This window comes from Pleurodeles waltl, chromosome 2_2 (assembly GCF_031143425.1).
Source record: "Pleurodeles waltl isolate 20211129_DDA chromosome 2_2, aPleWal1.hap1.20221129, whole genome shotgun sequence".
NCBI classification, from domain to species: Eukaryota; Metazoa; Chordata; class Amphibia; order Caudata; family Salamandridae; genus Pleurodeles; species Pleurodeles waltl.
Genome location: NC_090439.1, coordinates 1,101,541,359 through 1,101,560,339, shown reverse-complemented (window position 1 = coordinate 1,101,560,339; position 18,981 = coordinate 1,101,541,359). Strand labels below are relative to the sequence as shown.

Genomic DNA, 18,981 nt, shown 5'->3' with positions numbered 1-18,981 from the left:
GCTTTATTATGTTGCTCTGTTGACTAGTCTCGTTTAAATCTTCCATGTCCTTTAGGTGAGTTTGCACATATACGATTGTACTTGGAAATATGGTGGGGATGGGAGGGCACAGCGTCACTTTGAACAGACTTGTTATTGTGTACTGCCGTTCTTTGCATTAGTGTACAATTTGTAGTCCATTTTATTCGTATTTCAAAACAGCAATTTGGCTGAAATACATTTTATTGCCAATCATTATGAAGTCTTTTTGAAGTTTTAGTTTGTAATTTAAATATTGTATTGGGTTTCCGGTAGGATATATTATGGTGTTTATTGACTGAAATAAACTCTTTGTCTTCAGTCTTTCCATGTCTGTCCCACGTAAGTAGAAAATGCAAACGAGGGGATTCATGGATTTTTGTATTGGAGCTGTTTTTAAATATAATCACAGGTGCATATTATTGTGAATTAATTTCAATTGAAACGAAAACCCTGAGATGTTTACAAGTGCAATTTTGTGGCTTATACTTAACTATGTTTTGACTCGAACTTGAAAAAAACTAATTAACTAGTGTTGTCTCCGCAAAATGTGCGCTTTGTGTTTTGTAATGTATTACTGCTCGAGGCTCTTCCTGTTCGCAGGTTGTAGACTGAACATTTGAGACTTTACATTGTTTATTGTAACACGTTTGTTCAGTAACATCCAATGGCATTAGACAGAAGGGAACAAATCAGTATTCATGTAGTGGGCTAGTAGTGAGTAGTGGGTAATATAGTGGGTTTATATGATGTTCCATAATTCTGAATTGCGATTTCCTAAACGATACATTTGCTCATTCCATGCTGACTGTGCAGCTCTCTGCGTCTGTGGTGAAATTGGTCGTAAAAGACCCCTGAATTAGGGGGTGAGACAGATTTTTTTTTTTCTCTTTTAGGGCTGCTGTACGAATCTCTGCCATTTTGCTGAATATTTTGGACTTAGACTGTTTTCCTGATTTTGCTCGTTATTGCACCAATGTTTATTTTTATTACTGAGAGCATTTATGGCGATTGAATTGTTATGTGATTGATTTGTTGAAGTGAGTTGTATTTTTGACTACTGTATTGTGCCTTAACATTTTAATAAACTTTCATTGCTTCCTCTGACTCGCAGATCTATGTCTCATTTTGAGTCAGCCCTTTCTTCTTTTGAATGTATTTTGGCAGTGCTGTTTAAGTCTTATGCTTAGGGACACATCTGTTCTTAAGGTCAGTACTGTCCTCATAGTCGGAATGCCACTATTATGATAGCACCAGTACCTGTGTGAGGAATCCGATTAGGGAAGATTGAAATGATGTTTAGAATAAAACAGTAGTGCTGACTAACCTGTATTAGTATTTTTGTAGCATTGTGTTAAATGTATTCTTTACATTTTCAACTTCTTATAAGGGAAGTGGAACGGAAGAAGAAATTGAGGGAGCGGTTGAAGGAACAGCTGATGAAGCTAAAGCTGCAGGCAACAGACAAAGAGGAAAATAAACAAATAGCTCTGGGCACGTCCAAGCTCAACTACCTTGATCCCAGAATTACTGTGGCGTGGTAAGTGTAGTGCACTGGTGAACGTTATCTTGGAATTTATTGTGAGCTTTTTATTCAAGCACTTTACAGAGCACTTTTATATTGTAAGTTATGAGATGATCATAGGACAGTATGTTGGATCCAATTGAGGCAGCTTTGAAAATTATATTATAGTTGGGGGTACAAAGCATCTAATTGGGACCATAATATGTAGCATATTTAACTATAGGGATTTTGAACACTACTATAGCCCGAACCACTGGACAGAATTACACCAAACTTAGCAGAAAGGTAGCTTTTGGTTCAGAAAGAAGCCTTTTTAGGTCTCACCTGGCAGCGCATGCGCTGTCTCTTCAAGACATGCTGTATCTCATCTGTCGGCTTTAAACACACCCACCATTTTTCATTGGTTCTTTTTTCTGCCATTTGGAAATCCTTGCTTTTTAGTGAGGCATTAGCTTTATTTTTTCCTTCTGCCCATGATGGGTCCCCTTCCATGGAGACTGGCCCTATTACATGTGCTCTTTCCATGCTGTCTATTTAATTTGGTTTCAGCTGACTTTTTTTTTTTCTTGGTCTCTGCTTATTTTGGGATGTTGAGTTTTTTTCTCCCAGGTCACAGCATTTTTAATTTTTTACTTTTCAATCCCCAGGCCTTCGCCACTTCAAACATGTAGCACAGTTAACCTCAACCCCTCCTGCTTCAATGTTGCTTGTTTTTCTTTGTCTTGTAGCACTCCTGTTTTTACAAGCTGTCTCCTCCTCCCATTCCCCCAAGTCAATTACATATTTTCATCTGCAGATTAGTCATGCAGTCATCTGACTGTTTATTCCATTCCTCATTCGTTCCTCCTGCAGTTTCTGTGCTGTTTTGTGACTTTGGAAAAAAAGTTGTTGTGCTTCATTATTGAAAATAAATCTGAAATTCAAACCGAACATATGGGTGCTCATGTTTTCACAATGTTGTCTCTTCCCACCCGCCCCCACTCTGTTACTACTTTGTCTGCAGATCCATCGTGCAAGAATATGCAACTTTGTTTTTCCTCTTCCTCACCCGCCCTTACGCGGTTTCTGTATCATTTAGTGACTTTTTAAACAGTTCATTGCGTTTTATTAGTAAAAGTTCACCCACCGCTACCCTCGCTTTTAAACATAATTTCCAAGCCTCCAACTTCTGGAACAGAAATGGCGACAGAGACAACTTCAGCTGAAGCAGACAAAAACAAGTCTGCTGTGGGAGTTGGGCTAAGGCAGATGCTGCTTGGATGCTTTTTTTTCATTTCAGAAATCACTGCTCCAATCAGTGACAAATGCAGCCTCATCAACCTTCACTGGCAGGAAATCCAACTCACTGCAGTTTTCTAAGATTACATTACATACAAACTTTTTTTTTTTTTTTCCCCAGTTCTCTTCAGCTGAAAAAGTTTAGAGGTTAACCATCCACCCTCTGCACTTTTCATTTCATGGCCCCTTTGAAGGACTTTCGGCCACAGAAACCGCAAATATGTATCCAATTATTATTATTTTTATTTTTTTTAAATCCGGACCCTCTTGCCTAATAAGTCTGAGAGGGTGCATCAAACGTCATGCTGCACACTACCTTGGCCAACAGGAAAGGTGTTTTCGCATCCAGTACATTTAATTATCACTTATTTTAACTGTTGTAAAATTGCTTCTTTTTGGAAAGTTTGAAGAGAATTTACCTCTGACCCAGTAACAGAGCTGTTTGTTTTTTCCTGGTCAGTGCCTAGGTAGTGTACGTGGTCCAGGGTTTTCCTTTCCATTCTGGGACCTGCAGTGCCGGTTTCCTAATGAGGCAGGACCACAGGTCCCAGAATGCAGTGTTACAACTTGCGGTGCATGTTCTACTTTCATGCTTTTGGGAAATTTGAAGGCTTTGCAAAAGATATCTTGTTGCAACAACTTTCTTTTTCACCAATCCAATACGGCCTTTTTGAAACTCTCATGTTTAATTTTTAACACACCCCGTACATATGTGGAATGTTAAAAATAAACCTTCAATACATTTCTCTCTCCAATTGTTGCCGAATCTGATCCCCCACAGTAAATCTGTGTAATTATGGATGGGAAAACTAACTGTGCTCACTAGTACTCCATTTACATGTTCCCTGCCCTCTCTTTATGCGTCTATGGCCTACTCTCCTTCTTTCTCTCTCACACACTTTCTGCTCCTCTATCTAGAGTTCATACACTACTTTGTGCACAAACTACCTATCACCCTTTCTATCTTCCTTTCTATCTATTCTGTGCAGCTCTTACCACTATCTATTCACCATGCCACATTATTCCACTACACAAAAACACTACACACCACACAGTTCCCAACTAACAATTCCAATTCAACCCACATCATTCCACTCCAACCCACATCATTCCACTCCAACCCACATAATTCCACTCCAACCCACATAATTCCACTCCACTCCACACCAAAACAAAGCACACAGATAAGACATTATCATTTACAACGGCAGTAGCTCTAACTCTCGCAAATGTGGGACCTATTGCATTGCAAATGCTTGTTATTTTTTGTAAATCTTTTCAGTAGTTTTTGAAATATGAGAAGAAAACCACATTTGTATATCTAGAGGCGCAAACGCTTCGTGAATCCACCCGACCTCGTGCAGAGATGTGATTGGCTACAAGCACTTAAATGAGGAAGTGTTGGCAGCCATTTTGACGCTCTGCTTCAGCCGAGTCTCAAAAACAAACATAAAAGAAAGAAAAGGGGGCAGGGTATGTTTACGCTAAACCCCTTGCATTGGTCCAGGATCTCCCCCGAGGCTTAAAAGTTGTTTTTACATCACGTGGAAATTTACGGTCGATTCGCAAATTGCACCATTTTTTTTCTCTTCAAACCATGGTCTCCGTGTTTCTCTGTTATGTTGCCCCTAGGTGGGCCAGGTCCCGAGGGCATTTTAGGCAAAAGTCCCAGGGACCACCACATCCCTGGTGCAAGATATTAAAAAATTAATAGGGGGACCCAAACAACCCCATGGGACCGCCACCTCCCTGGGACTATCTCTTAATAGTAAGCAGGACAAGAAAATATAAAAATAATAAAGGGGAGTACTGCCTGGAGCTAGCTGTTAATAGTATGCTATTTGTAACTGCTCCCTGCATGGAGGAACAATGCCAGCTCCTGCAGGAGATGGGAACTGGTGGGATTGTGGGGGCCTTGAGACTCCCACCACAGTCCTGTCACTTTTTCTCTCTTTCATCTCAAAATGTGATGGAAGAGAGAGAGTGATTTCAATGGTCTCTCCATACAATGATTTCTAAGCATCACACTAGCAAGATGTGTGGTTGGAATGTTATAGTTACCTTTTGATGTACAGCAGGACGTAGTAGGAGCCAGCCCTGGGAGGGAGGATGGGGGTTGGTCCCCAGGGCTCTCAGTGGCTCCTCGAGGGCCCCCCCTCCAATGAAAATAGCCCCTGGGAGGCACTCCTTCTCTTCTGCCTCTAGGACCCCACCACCAGGCCCCTTTTTTCCCCATCTGTTTTTTCAGGGACTCTGCAAAGGTCGACTCTCAACATGTCTGCCAACACTTCCTTGTAGAAGTGTTGTCAGCCAATCAGATCTTAGCACAAGATAGGAAGGGGTCATGAATACTTCATGTCCCTATTGGATTTTCCTAAATTTCTCTAAAACTACTGAATGGATTTACACCAAAAAAACAAAAAGGGCTCTTTCTGGACCAAGAGCTACCTTGTTGCCAAATTTGGTGTAATTCAGTCCAGTGGTTTTGATGCCATTGCTGTTCAAAATCCCTATTGAAAAAAGAATGGAGAAGATGTGTTTTGGGAACCCCCCTTCTTCTGTTCCCCAAGTTGACGTATCACCCTGAAACTTTCCAGACAAACGCTGAAGTGAGTGTAGTATTTTCTTTGAAAATGTCATGAAGATTCATCAAATGGCGCCAAAGTTATTGGGAAAACAAAAACACTCTTTCTATAGAAACTGTCCTGACTATAACTACCTAATGGTAATAGAGGTGTGATGAGAACTCATCCCAGTTTTCTCCCCAGGGTGGGTTCAGAATTCCACATGAATGAAACCATCGCATGGCCTACTTTTTCCCTAAACCATCAACTCCTGCAGAAATGTCTTTGCACGCTTTTGATGTTAAGAGTTCTAAAATTCTATTTAGATAAAACCAAAGACCTAAGGAAATCGGTTCACCTCTTTATTAATTTTGGCCCAGTAACAACAGGCCTTGCATCATCAAAACAAACTATCTCTTTGTGGGTAGTTTCCTTTACACTTCTTTCACACCCACTAGAAAAAACTTTCCCTGAGGGTCAAAGGCTGTGGTGATTATAAACTAGATTGAAAGCACATTCAAATTTATCACTTCTGTATGACTTGCATATCTTACACTTCTCAGTATCATCTATAGTTGATAGTATGAGGCTGGCTCTGGCTCCTTGACTTTTGATTTATCCTTTTCGAGGAACTTTTAATAATTGTTTCCATTACATCAAACCTGGGGTATAGCAATTGCCCAAGAATAGCCTTGAGAAAGTCCACAGATTGGACGAAACAGGTGTTGACTGAATCATCTGTAGTTCATCATTAATCACTTGTGTCTGAACTGTCTGTATTGGAATAAGTACTATTTGTCATGATTACATCAAGAAGAAGCAAACACATCAGTTGATTACAACACTAATGCCTGGGCATTATGATTGCTTTAAGCAACATTCTGGCAATATGAAATACTTGTATGTAACAATAAACCTTCAAGAATATGTACTATTTTGATTTAAGATAGGGTAGGAATTTTATTTTGGATACATGTCGAGTGTTCCACCTCAGAAGTTTGTATAGGTTTTTGAGCTTGGATCAACGGCTTTTCCGGGATCTATAGCTACACATCGAGGCAGCAAATGTGTTAGGGGCTGAGGAGCACCAGCAGACCTGATAGTTGACTATGCTATGACAATATAGGTTATGTACGACAGCTGTATATCAGTTGCCTTCTTTTTGTGTTGCCTAATTCTAACCTGTGCATTCGTCTACGGTTTTTGAATCTAGTGATTTTTGAGTGGCATTTTTTTTTTTTTTTTTTTTTACCCAAGATGTTTGTCCTGTTAAAAAAGAGCCACCTATCGATGTAGTGGTGACATTGGTTATTGTCGGCTTAGATTTCATTACGGGTAGATGTTGCTTTCTGAAAGATAGTATAGGGCAACACAGCTCACAAACTAGTGTGGGTTTTAGAGGAGAAGGCTGTCTAAGTCACTGAGATTGGCTGGGCCTGGACTGCATCAGAATTTACACCAATGGTGAATGCTTCTAAGAAGAGCCTTGTGAAATAATCTGGGCCGAGGCGGTGAGTTAAAAAGTAAAATAGTTTATTTAAAACATGACCGGGAGGGGACACCGCAACCGCCGCTGCCTCCTCCACGCTCCGCTTCTCTTTCTCTCTCTTGATTCTGTTCCACGCGCCCACACGCTGGAATTACCATCGCACGGCGTGCGGAACAGAATCTACAGAATACTACACACTCCCTTCCCTGAAAATAAAATAATAACATCATATAATACACGAAAACTTTAACCTAACATGAATAGTTATATGATAAAATAAATGTAATACATAGATACATAATAACTAATTGTAATGAATAAAAATATTGATAATACAAAGTATACTCTAAGCAGAAGCACCTTGCCAATGTTACTGTTCGACATAGTCATCAAATCTCTTAGGCCTTCTCAACACCGACTTGTCCCTCACCTTCATGCTCACTCTTATTCAATGGGGGTTCACTAGTACTGGTATCATCATCTACATTGTTTCCCGATTTGTTTCCCATGTTCAACAACTTCTCCTGACTACACCATACAGGCACCTTTATAACTTTCCCATGGTTCCACACATTACCATCACTCAGCAACACAGCATACTTGTAGACTTTTCTCACCTCCAAAGGCTCTGAAAAATTTAGACTCCCCTTTAGCTGTCCACGCGCCCTTGACTACTCGCACCCAATCACCAACCTTGTAATCACCAGGTATTTCACTCATATTAAACTTCTTACTCTCCACACCTTTTGACAACCATGCCCTCGGTTTTCTACCTCTCATGACCTTGAAAAGTGACTTTCCCGTCACACTATGGGGAGTAGTGCGGTATGACAAAACTAGGTCCTTCACTGCCTTCCGCCAATTTATACCATTATAGATCGCTAATTGCAGCCCCTCTTTCAGCGTCCTGTTCCACCAAACCATTACTCTGTGGGTAATAAACAGATGCTCTGATGTGCTCTATGTCAAATTTGCATAAAAACTCTTTCCGAACATTTGATACAAATTGCCACCATTGTCTGAAACTATCATCTCAGGGATTCCTTCTGAATCAAATAAATCCATCAAGAACTCCAAAACACACACAGTATTTATGTTTTCTAAAATTTTCACGATTGGCCACCTGGAAAAATAGTCCACAACCACCAAAGCATATTTGCCACTTCCCTAAATATTAAACGGACCCATAATATCAATGGCTATTTTTTTCCACGGCCCATCCGATTTGTCAGACACAAAAAGATCACTTTTAACAACCTTTTGAGACTTGTCGCTCCATGCACACAACACACACTCTCTCACATGATGTTCCACATCCCTATCAAGCCCTGGCCACCAGTACTCCGATCTGACTCGCCTTTTTGTTGCGCTCATTCCGAGATGGCCCTCATGAGCCAATTTCAATACTCGTTCCCGCAAGACAGTAGGAACCACCAACAGCTCGCCCCAAAACACCACTCCACCATATGGAGCTGCCTCACGAAGTCAAACAGCTGCTCCCCAGAATCACGTTGAAAATTGCCCTTCTTAGACACTACGTTGCAAAGATCAATCTCTGTTGTCTCTCCTCCCGGTCAGCACTACACCCTTCGTCACCAGTGAAATAATCTGGGCCGAGGCGGTGAGTTAAAAAATAAAATAGTTTATTTAAAACATGACCGGGAGGGAGACACTGCAACCGCCGCTGCCTCCTCCGCGCTCCGCTTCTCTTTCTCCCTCTGATTCTGTTCCACGCGCCCACACGCTGGAATCACCATCGCACGGCGCACTTAACAGAATCTACAGAATACTACACATTGTCCACTCATTGTTACCTATACACTGGACTACAAGCATACCAGTCAGTATTAATGAAAGAATGCCCCACATATGGCACCATGCGACATGTGATCTAGGGAATCATTAGTTCTTCTCAATGCCATTCTGATTTCACAGATTCATCTACTGTAAATAAAAAGGGTTATATAAATGTGTTTATATTTATTGATTCGGTTCCCTTTGTCTACAGGTGTAAGAAGTTTGGCGTGCCTATTGAGAAGATTTATAACAAGACACAACGGGACAAGTTTGCCTGGGCAATTGACATGACTGACGAAAACTTTGAATTCTGAGAATTATCTGCCTAACCTGAGGATATATGAAATATTTGCTACCACTCTTGTTATTACATCTTTGTGATGATGCCAAGGGAATGACACTGGGAGGTTGAAATGCCTACATTTGCATTCAGCCATGCCATCGTGGTTAAATAGGTGTGACTAAACGTGTGCTGGTGTAAATATCAACTACTGTGCCAGGCAGGTTGAATATTGTTAGCCTAAAAATGCACTTTCCCATCTAATTTTTGACTTACTGACGTCCAGTTATCAATGATCATATCCCGTTTCAAGAGTGGAGGAAAGTCTCAGGGGTTGGTGCGACAGAGAAAGATTCATGTAATTGATTTTTCAATATTTGTTTTTGCACTTTGTCTAATGTTCCCTGTTAGAATGCACTTCAGTGAAAACTAAGGGGAAACATACTCCCTCTTTTGCATTCATAAACTTTGATTTGTTTTTTCTCGTAATTGCGCAGCAATGCTACAATTTAACAATTGAAAATTGATGAAAATGAATGCTTCATTTCACTTATTTATGTATCTTTTACTGGTGCGAGGGCATGCAGTTAGCCTAGGTTTTTCCCACTTTCTCGTTCCTTTGTTATGTTGGTTAAAGAAATCCAGTCAGCATTGATTTCAGGTTTCTCATTCTAAACAAAAGCTGTAGTCCGTTCCTGCAAGACGCGCACTTCCTTATCTGGTCCCTTCTCTTGTCTCTCAGCTGTAGTGCTTCTCGTGACACAATGTATGACCTACTGCTTGCATTGAGTTAATTGGCATTGTTTAGTGTCGCCCCTGAGTTTCACAAGAACCTAACTACTTTTGTTTATTGCTCTCGAAGAAGCATATTTGCTTTTGCCTCGATATATTCTGTCGTAAATACTTGTATGTTACTTCAAAGGGGAAAAGGCAATATTGGATGCACGCTGAATGCATGGTTTGTCATTTCTGATAAGCATTTGGTCATCTCGCCTTTTCGCAGGAGTGCTTTACCCATAGGGGAGTGCTGCTGCCTTAAACCTCTAAAGGGACTGAAGGTGCCGTCATTGATAATCTTTTCACGTGTACATTCAACTAGCAATATTGGCTTGCAGCTGATGGTGGTATTTGAAGGCTGGGATTATAATGAAGGTAACTACTTCCTGGTTGTTGACCGTCTTTGCATCGCCCCTTCCATTTGAATGGAAAGATTGCTGCCAAGGACATGTTTGGAAGAGTTTTTGTAGGTTTTGTCTTGATGTAAAAAAGATGTATATTTTGCGGCTACACTGACATCTAAGTTTAATGCGCTATATTGGGAGACCGCATTCACGTTCGGAAAGCTGCAGCTGTTAACATTAGGAACATTGCTGATTTTTTTTTTTTTTGTATCTTGACAAAATGTTGCTGTTCAAGCCTAGACAGGACTCGCAATTCAGAGCAATTATTGCACATCGGAGGCGGTTGTCGGCAGAATTCGTAAAGGAGTTTAACACATTTGTGGAACAATAGATCAGATTTGGTCATTTTCAGATTAAAGCAAACTACGATTCCCAGAGAAGTTCTTTTTAGAGATAGACATTTGCACTTAGAGTAGGATTTGTGATTTCCATTAAACTTCTAAGTGAATTTATGCCATTTCCCACTCAGCATGAGTGCCATCCTCAGTATTGAATCTACTCACCTACGTGCAGTAGTGCAGAGAAGATCCTTATAGGATGTCGAAGAGAGTAAATATTCTGACAATCACAAGTTGTGCAGAGCCGTTCTTCGTACATTCAAAGAGATACTTTGTAATGATGCAAGACACTTGTAAAAACCTAATCATTATATTAAACTTGTTGAAAGTAGGTTTTTGCACGGTTCTCCTCCTTCATTCAGGTAAAGTGCATTCTTTGGGTAGTATCATGAAAGACAGTGCTATCCTGGAATATGCTCCAGGATTAAGGACTTCTGGGGTAAAATTGGAGAGCCCATCATGTATGGGAAGGATTTCTCTGGATAGGCAATTTAAGCCATTACTTCAGTGCATTTATTTGGTCAATAAGCATCCTGGTATACATTTTAAATGCTGTAGGTGAGCATTGAGTAGATAAAGAAATCTTGTTTGGACGCTTGTTGGGACCGGCATCTTGAAATTGTCATGGGCTATATGCAAGCATAATGTAATGGTAAGGGAGTTGGCACAATGTTTACTAACATCACCGTGCATTTTGTCATCTGAACATATTCTGCATATCTTCGGCTTTCATGTGCCAGAAAATGGGGAGCAGAATATTTAAGTGTAGGGTTTTTGGGGCAGGCAACGATGAGGACTGACCTCTGGCTACATAACTTTCTTGTCTGGGAAACGCTGAATTGTGATTTAGGAGGTGACTGTATGGAAGAACACACTGCAATCATGGACTGTATTCGTGGCATAATAAGGGATACGGATTTCCCACTCAAGTGAATTCCTGCAAAGAAAAACAAAAATAGAAAAGCGAAGTAGGAAAAGGTTTGAAAATATCTTATGGCATGTCAATGCACGATGTCCTAAAATAGCTTGTTTCTTTCTCTGCTTTTTCTGACTAAGGACTCTTTTCCAGAAAGGCACTGCAATTTTCAAAACGTTGTGACTTGGTCGTGTTATCGAGCAGTTCTCTTTGGAAATACCAACTGTAACTGTTGCACTCTTTTTAGGTGCTGATCCTACTAGGACTCTTCGACCTGTTATGACAAATGTACTGTAATCTTGTTTGAGTGACAGTCTGAGAAATATTCTGCCATTTTCTTCTGGAACTTTCCCTACTGACCAGTTTGCTCGTCATAACACCTTGCACTGGACGATCTGCTGTACTTATGTGATCTCTTGTGTTAAGTTGTATGACCGCATCGAATTGCAGACTGTCAATTACATTAACATTTCTTCATGTTGCACTTAACTCTTTTGCTGCAAGTGGTGTCACTATAATGCCACCTCACAAAGCAATAGGTTTCTCGTGAATATGCCGGTGGAGTGTGCTGTTCATGATCAGCCTTAGAACGTAACTTGCTTAGAAATAATGAAAGATTATGTGTAATAAAATGATTATGTATACATTATTTCTACCTAGAATTGTATGAATAGCAGAGGACATTATATAGTACGTCTATTTCAAAAGTCCAAATACTTGTTTCTTTGTTGTGGTGGGTTTCTAATGTTATCAAGCAGCGTGTTGACACACAATATTTAGTTAAATATTCCTATTAAAAGAAAATGTAATAAAGTGTAAATATTTTTGTGTACCCTGTTGTGTTATATACATGGAGTAGATTGTGTTTTTCATTGTTTACACAATTAAAATTAATTTGAAGGCCACTTACTGTTTCTGTAATAAGTTTGTGAATGCTTATCCAGGTTATTCTGAAACTTGTGTGAGTGCTCCAGTTGAAATGCTAGACAGAGATGGGTGGTCTGTTAGCAGTTAATGAATGGTGTGCCTTGGTGTATCTACAGATATACAAAGCAGTAAGGGATGGAATGCTTGAATTAATCTCAGCTACTGCTAATCACTCTGCCTGCATCCCAATGCAAATCAGTCTTGACCCTGCTCCAGTAGGGACAGGCCAGCTGGCACTGCCAAGGCAGGTCCTCCCTGAATCAGAACAAGCAGCCATAGATATGGGCTTTTTAGCCGGTTACAGTTACAAGTACTGTGACGGTGTACATGGGACCCCTCCTGGGCATACCTTTCCCTCTTAGGGCTCAACTATAAGGACACTTATTGGAGCAGGGTCAAGACTGATTTGCATATAGTTGGATTCAAACTGAGGTGGCCTAGTGTGCAAAATAACGATGAATTGGGATGCAGCTCTGAGTGATTGCCAGTAACTGAGATTAATTCAAGCATTCCATCCATCACTGTTCTCTATAATTATTGGTTTGTTTAAAGCCAGTGTGATATCTGAGATTGATTGGAGGAGTGTTATATTCCTATGAAAGTGACTTGTTTGGGGAAGAGAATGTGCACAAGCAGTAAGCAAGATTTTTGTTGAAGTTGTGATAATGCCATGCTCAAAGTATGACGTGTTGAAGAAAATGGGTTGTGCCTTTGTAGAACTTCAATCAGGACTATGGGTATTAACTGGACATGTGATGTCTTTAATGAAGAAGCTGTAGCCCAAATGCCTGTACACTTAAATACAATCTAACGTGCTCTTCGACCCATAACCAATGCAAATGGATCCTCTAACAACTCACATAGATCACCTCGTCGGATGCCCTTCTGGGTGAGATACGTGCTCCACAAATTTACATGTGTTGTAGAGAATCATTGGTTCATGGTTCCAGCTCAAACTAAGGAATGGTCAGGTTCAAGCAGACACATGAGGCAGATGGTATAGTTTTTGCCCCTCCTTCCTGGGTACTAGGGCTCCAGAGATCTAAGATCTGAACAGTAGAATCAGGAGGAAGAAAGATAATTTGGAACAGTACTATGGAGGTGAGAATGTTGTCCCAGGGATCAAGGGAATGTTATTGATACATTTTCGTGGGATCATCTTGGTGGTTGGCAAGTCTTAAAAATCTGGAGTGCAACGGGTGAGTAAAATGAACAGCCCCAGGAGGGATAAAGTTGAGGACAGTGACTGACACCTTGGGTGTTCTTGGGTTGGGGTAAAACATGAATCCTGTTAGTTACTGGGTAAGGGGGATTTGGACACTGGTGACATTCTTGCTTCAGTTGCTCAGTGGTTAAGGTCCCCCTCATGCCGCTTACACCCACACCACAAAGAAACTTGCTAAAAGCCATCGATTTTACCATAAAGAAGCTGGCTAAAAGCTATAAATTTTACAGGCAGGTCTAAAGACCTAGTCTTTAAAAATTCGAAAACTACATGAAATAACTGCACCTTCTACAGCAAGTTAGATCCAGAGAGCCTTGTGTCTAGTGGTGGTACTGACAGGCAGCTACAACAGCGTCTGCCTTCACACAGCAGCCCTGCCTACGCCCTAGGCAGTCAGCACTTGGCAGAACACGGTTAAGATTCCTCTTCCCACAGTCACATTGGGCAGGAGTGTGGGTGCAAGTGGACAGCAGTTGTGGTTCTGTCATGATGGGCCCAGCACCTACCATGCCCTCAGTCAACAACATGACCAAATCACCACCCACAGGTCCAGCTAAACATGAACTATCTGGGGCAGGCGAGGAAATGATTGTTGGCAAAAGCTATGACCCTTGAGAGTTGCCACCACCATGTGCATGGAGTGGTGTGTTGAGGCAAAAATTGGGGCAGAATCCATTGCAATTGGTGCAGATTTCAGAGTGGGGAAGGTACCTCAGTTTCATGAGGCAGTGTTTCCCAAGATCATGTTTAAAACAATGCCACAAAAATAGTCAATAAGTGAGTTCTAGGATGGAATTAAAAATGTTAAGGATTTATTACTAAAAATTAAAGGGTACAAAGCAAATAGAAGGGAGATGCATAAAGTCCTTTTCATTAGTACAGAAAAGGGGGAAAATCAAGGGAAAGTTCTAAGTCCCAGATGTGTAGCAAAATCAGTAAAAAGTCAAATAGCACCCCTAGTAGCATCGGGGAGTCCCAAATGTTAGGGTTTATACATGAAATGTCAGAGAAAAACAGCGAAAGTGCAAATTCATCATGGTGTGAGCAAAGGAGTGTGATTTTGGTAACTTGATCACAAATATTGTCACACAGTGTTGTAGGAGGCTGGACTGGCTTGTAGTGAGTACCAAGGGGTACTTGCACCTTGCACCAGGCCCAGTTATCCCTTATTAGTGTATAGGGTGTCTAGCAGCTTAGGCTGATAGATAATGGTAGCTTAGCAAAGCAGCTCAGGCTGAACTAGGAGACGTGTGAAGCTACTACAGTACCACTTAGTGTCATATGCACAATATCATAAGAAAACACAATACACAGTTATACTAAAAATAAAGGTACTTTATTTTTATGACAATATGCCAAAGTATCTTAGAGTGTACCCTCAGTGAGAGGATAGGAAATATACACAAGATATATATACACAATAGCAAAAATATGCAGTATAGTCTTAGAAAACAGTGCAAACAATGTATAGTTACAATAGGATGCAATGGGGAAACATAGGGATAGGGGCAACACAAACCATGTACTCCAGAAGTGGAATGCGAACCACGAATGGACCCCAAACCTATGTGACCTTGTAGAGGGTCGCTGGGACTATTAGAAAATAGTGAGAGTTAGAAAAATAACCCTCCCCAAGACCCTGAAAAGTGAGTGCAAAGTGCACTAAAGTTCCCCTAAGGACAAAATAGTCGTGTTAGAGGGAAAATGCAAGGAAAACACAAATCAGCAATGCAACAACGATGGATTCCTGACTGAGGGTACCTGTGGAACAAGGGGACCAAGTCCAAAAGTCACAAGCAGCTCGGAGATGGGCAGATGCCCAAGAAATGCCAGCGGTTGGTGCAAAGAAGCTCTTACTAGGCTGAAGAACTGTGAATACTGCAGGAACGACAAGGGCTAGAGACTTCCCCTTTGGAGGATGGATCCCCCACGCCTTGGAGAGTCGTGCAGAAGTGTTTTCCCGCCGGATGGACGCCAACAAGCCTTGCTACACGCAAATCGTGCGTTTGGCGTTTTTGGACGCTGCTGGGGCCCAGGAGGGACCAGAAGGTCGCAAATTGGACCTGCAGAGAGAGGGGACGTCGAGCAAGACAAAGAGCCCTCACTGAAGCAGGTAGCACCCGGAGAAGTGCCAGAAACAGGCACTACGAGGATGCGTGAAACGGTGCTCGCCGAAGTTGCACAAAGGAGTCCCACGTCGCCGGAGACCAACTTAGAAAGTCGTGCAATGCAGGTTAGAGTGCCGTGGACCCAGGCTTGGCTGTGCACGAAGGATTTCCGCCGGAAGTGCACAGGGGCCGGAGTAGCTTGCAAAGTCGCGGTTCCCAGCAATGCAGCCCAGCGAGGTGAGGCAAGGACTTACTCTCCACCAAACTTGGGCTGAAGAGTCACTGGACTGTGGGGGTCACTTGGACGGTGTCGCTGGATTCGAGGGACCTCGCTCGTCGTGCTGAGAGGAGACCCAAGGGACCGGTAATGCAGCTTTTTGGTGCCTGCGGTTGCAGGGGGAAGATTCCGTCGACCCACGGGAGATTTCTTCGGAGCTTCTGGTGCAGAGAGGAGGCAGACTACCCCCATAGCATGCACAAGCAGGAAAACAGTCGAGAAGGCGGCAGGATCAGCGTTACAGAGTTGCAGTAGTCGTCTTTGCTACTATGTTGCAGGTTTGCAGGCTTCCAGCGCGGTCAGCGGTCGATTCCTTATCAGAAGGTGAAGAGGGAGATGTAGAGGAACTCGGCTGAGCTCATGCATTCGTTATCTAAAATTTCCCCAGAGACAGAGACCCTAAATAGCCAGAAAAGAGGGTTTGGCTACCTAGGAGAGACTAACACCTGAAGGAGCCTATCAGCAGGAGTCTCTGACGTCACCTGGTGGCACTGGCCACTCAGAGCAGTCCAGTGTGCCAGCAGCACCTCTGTTTCCAAGATGGCAGAGGTCTGGAGCACACTGGAGGAGCTCTGGACACCTCCCAGGGGAGGTGCAGGTCAGGGGAGTGGTCACTCCCCTTTCCTTTGTCCAGTTTCGCGCCAGAGCAGGGGCTAAGGGGTCCCTGAACCGGTGTAGACTGGCTTATGCAGAATTGGGCACATCTGTGCCCAACAAAGCATTTCCAGAGGCTGGGGGAGGCTACTCCTCCCCTGCCTTCACACCATTTTCCAAAGGGAGAGGGTGTCACACCCTCTCTCAGAGGAAGTTCTTTGTTCTGCCATCCTGGGCCAGGCCTGGCTGGACCCCAGGAGGGCAGCTGCCTGTCTGAGGGGTTGGCAGCAGCAGCAGCTGCAGAGAAACCCCAGGAAGGGCAGTCTGGCAGTACCAGGGTCTGTGCTACAGACCACTGGGATCATGGAATTGTACCAACAATGCCAGGATGGCATAGAGGGGGCAATTCCATGATCATAGACATGTTACATGGCCATATTCGGAGTTACCATGGTGAAGCTACATATAGGTAGTGACCTATATGTAGTGCACGCGTGTAATGGTGTCCCCGCACTCACAAAGTTCAGTGAATTGGCTCTGAACAATGTGGGGGCACCTTGGCTAGTGCCAGGGTGCCCTCACACTAAGTAACTTTGCACCCAACCTTTACCAGGTAAAGGTTTGACATATAGGTGACTTATAAGTTACTTAAGTGCAGTGTAAAATGGCTGTGAAATAACGTGGACGTTATTTCACTCAGGCTGCAGTGGCAGGCCTGTGTAAGAATTGTCAGAGCTCCCTATGGGTGGCAAAAGAAATGCTGCAGCCCATAGGGATCTCCTGGAACCCCAATACCCTGGGTACCTCAGTACCATATACTAGGGAATTATAAGGGTGTTCCAGTAAGCCAATGTAAATTGGTAAAATTGGTCACTAGCCTGTTAGTGACAATTTGAAAGTAATGAGAGAGCATAACCACTGAGGTTCTGGTTAGCAGAGCCTCAGTGAGACAGTTAGGCACCACACAGGGAACATATACATGCACACCTATGAGCACTGGGGCCCTGTGTGACAGGGTCCCAGTGACACATACATATAGGCCACAAACCTATGAGCACTGGGGTCCTGACCAGCAGGATCCCAGTGACACATAACAACCATACTGAAAACATAGTGTTTTCACTATGAGCACTGAGGCCTGGCTATCAGGATCCCAGTGAGACAGTGAAAACCGTGACAAAACCCTGACATACACTCACAAACAGGCCAAAAGTGGGGGTAACAAGGCTAGAAAGAGGCTACCTTCTCACAAGTGTCCCATAGCCTTACCACCTAAGCACTCTCTCACTATTGAATATTAGTTCATTCCCTTTCTGACCTAATGTCTTCTGGAGATGTCAGAACAAAATAGTTACATAAACAACAGTGAGCTATTGTGAATGAATGCAGTACTATGTGCAAGCAAAAGAAACCTTAAACAATACTGAGCCCATGTTATAGAGCTTCTTTGGAGCACGTCATCCATAAGAAATAAACAAACATAACTCTACTTGAATGTGTGCAGCGAAAAGAAGAGTGAATGTGACATCCATTTTGAACAAGGTGGTGTTGAGGTCTGACTGAAGCCTAGTTATCATAAACCAAGAAAATCAACGTTAACAAGTCATATTAAGTGTGTCTTGATGGCAATAGCCACATATCACTGTAAACATGTAAACTTGAATGTAAGTCTACATTCTGCATGTTGTTAACTATGCACAAATAATGTAGAGAACAGAAAAGCTCGTGCATACTGTCAAGGGATAAAGCTAGATTCTGATAGAGCCTTCTAGCCGCAGATTGCTCACCTTGTGAATATTCCCCAGGTATCCGACTTGATCCATAAACTTTTCAGTAATACCTTGGTGGTCCATCAGGTGATGCCATGCAGCTTCGCTCTGATGCCGTTCTGTTCTGGAAATGACATGTGGAGCCTATATAGGGCCCCACTGCTGAGTGCTGTGGTTAGGTCCTTTATGTTCGATGGCATCTGTCGCTGTAGATACGCATGTTTTGCATAGCTCGCCATCTGGTGTTGGGCCGGAGTGTTACAAGTTGTTTTTCTTCGAAGTCTTTCGAGTCACGGGACTGAGTGACTCCTCCTTTTGTCTCCATTGCGCATGGGCGTCGACTCCATCTTCGATTGTTTTTTTTCCGCCATCGGGTTCGGACGTGTTCCTGTCGCACCGAGTTTCGGAACGGAAAGATAGCTAATTTCGGAAGATTTTCGTTGGTATTGTTGCGTTCTGGATCGGCGTAGTTAGATTCAACACCACATTGAAGATCGAAGAGCTCCGGTGCCCTTCGGGGTAGTTTTTCGATCCCCCGTCGGGGCCTGGTCGGCCCGACCGCGTGCAGAAGAACGCCGATGGAACGGACCCCGTTCCGTTTCTGTCCCAAATGCCACAATAAATACCCCTATACAGACCAACACTTGGTCTGTAACCTGTGCCTGTCACCTGAGCATAGTGAAGACACTTGCGAG

The 18,981-nt window shown here is 42.7% G+C and overlaps 1 protein-coding gene across 3 annotated transcripts in view; it reads left to right on the top strand.

Moving 5' to 3' along the window:
• Positions 1–12,291, top strand: part of TOP1MT (DNA topoisomerase I mitochondrial) — a 711,804-nt gene extending 699,513 nt beyond the window's left edge. For all 3 annotated transcript variants that reach the window (XM_069220874.1, XM_069220875.1, XM_069220876.1), the window contains 2 exons: positions 1,409–1,558; positions 8,883–12,291. In XM_069220874.1, coding sequence (XP_069076975.1) covers positions 1,409–1,558; positions 8,883–8,985 — 253 coding nt within the window. In that variant the 3' untranslated portion in view covers positions 8,986–12,291. The remainder of the gene's footprint in view (positions 1–1,408; positions 1,559–8,882) is intronic.
• The last annotated feature ends 6,690 nt before the right edge of the window (positions 12,292–18,981 follow it).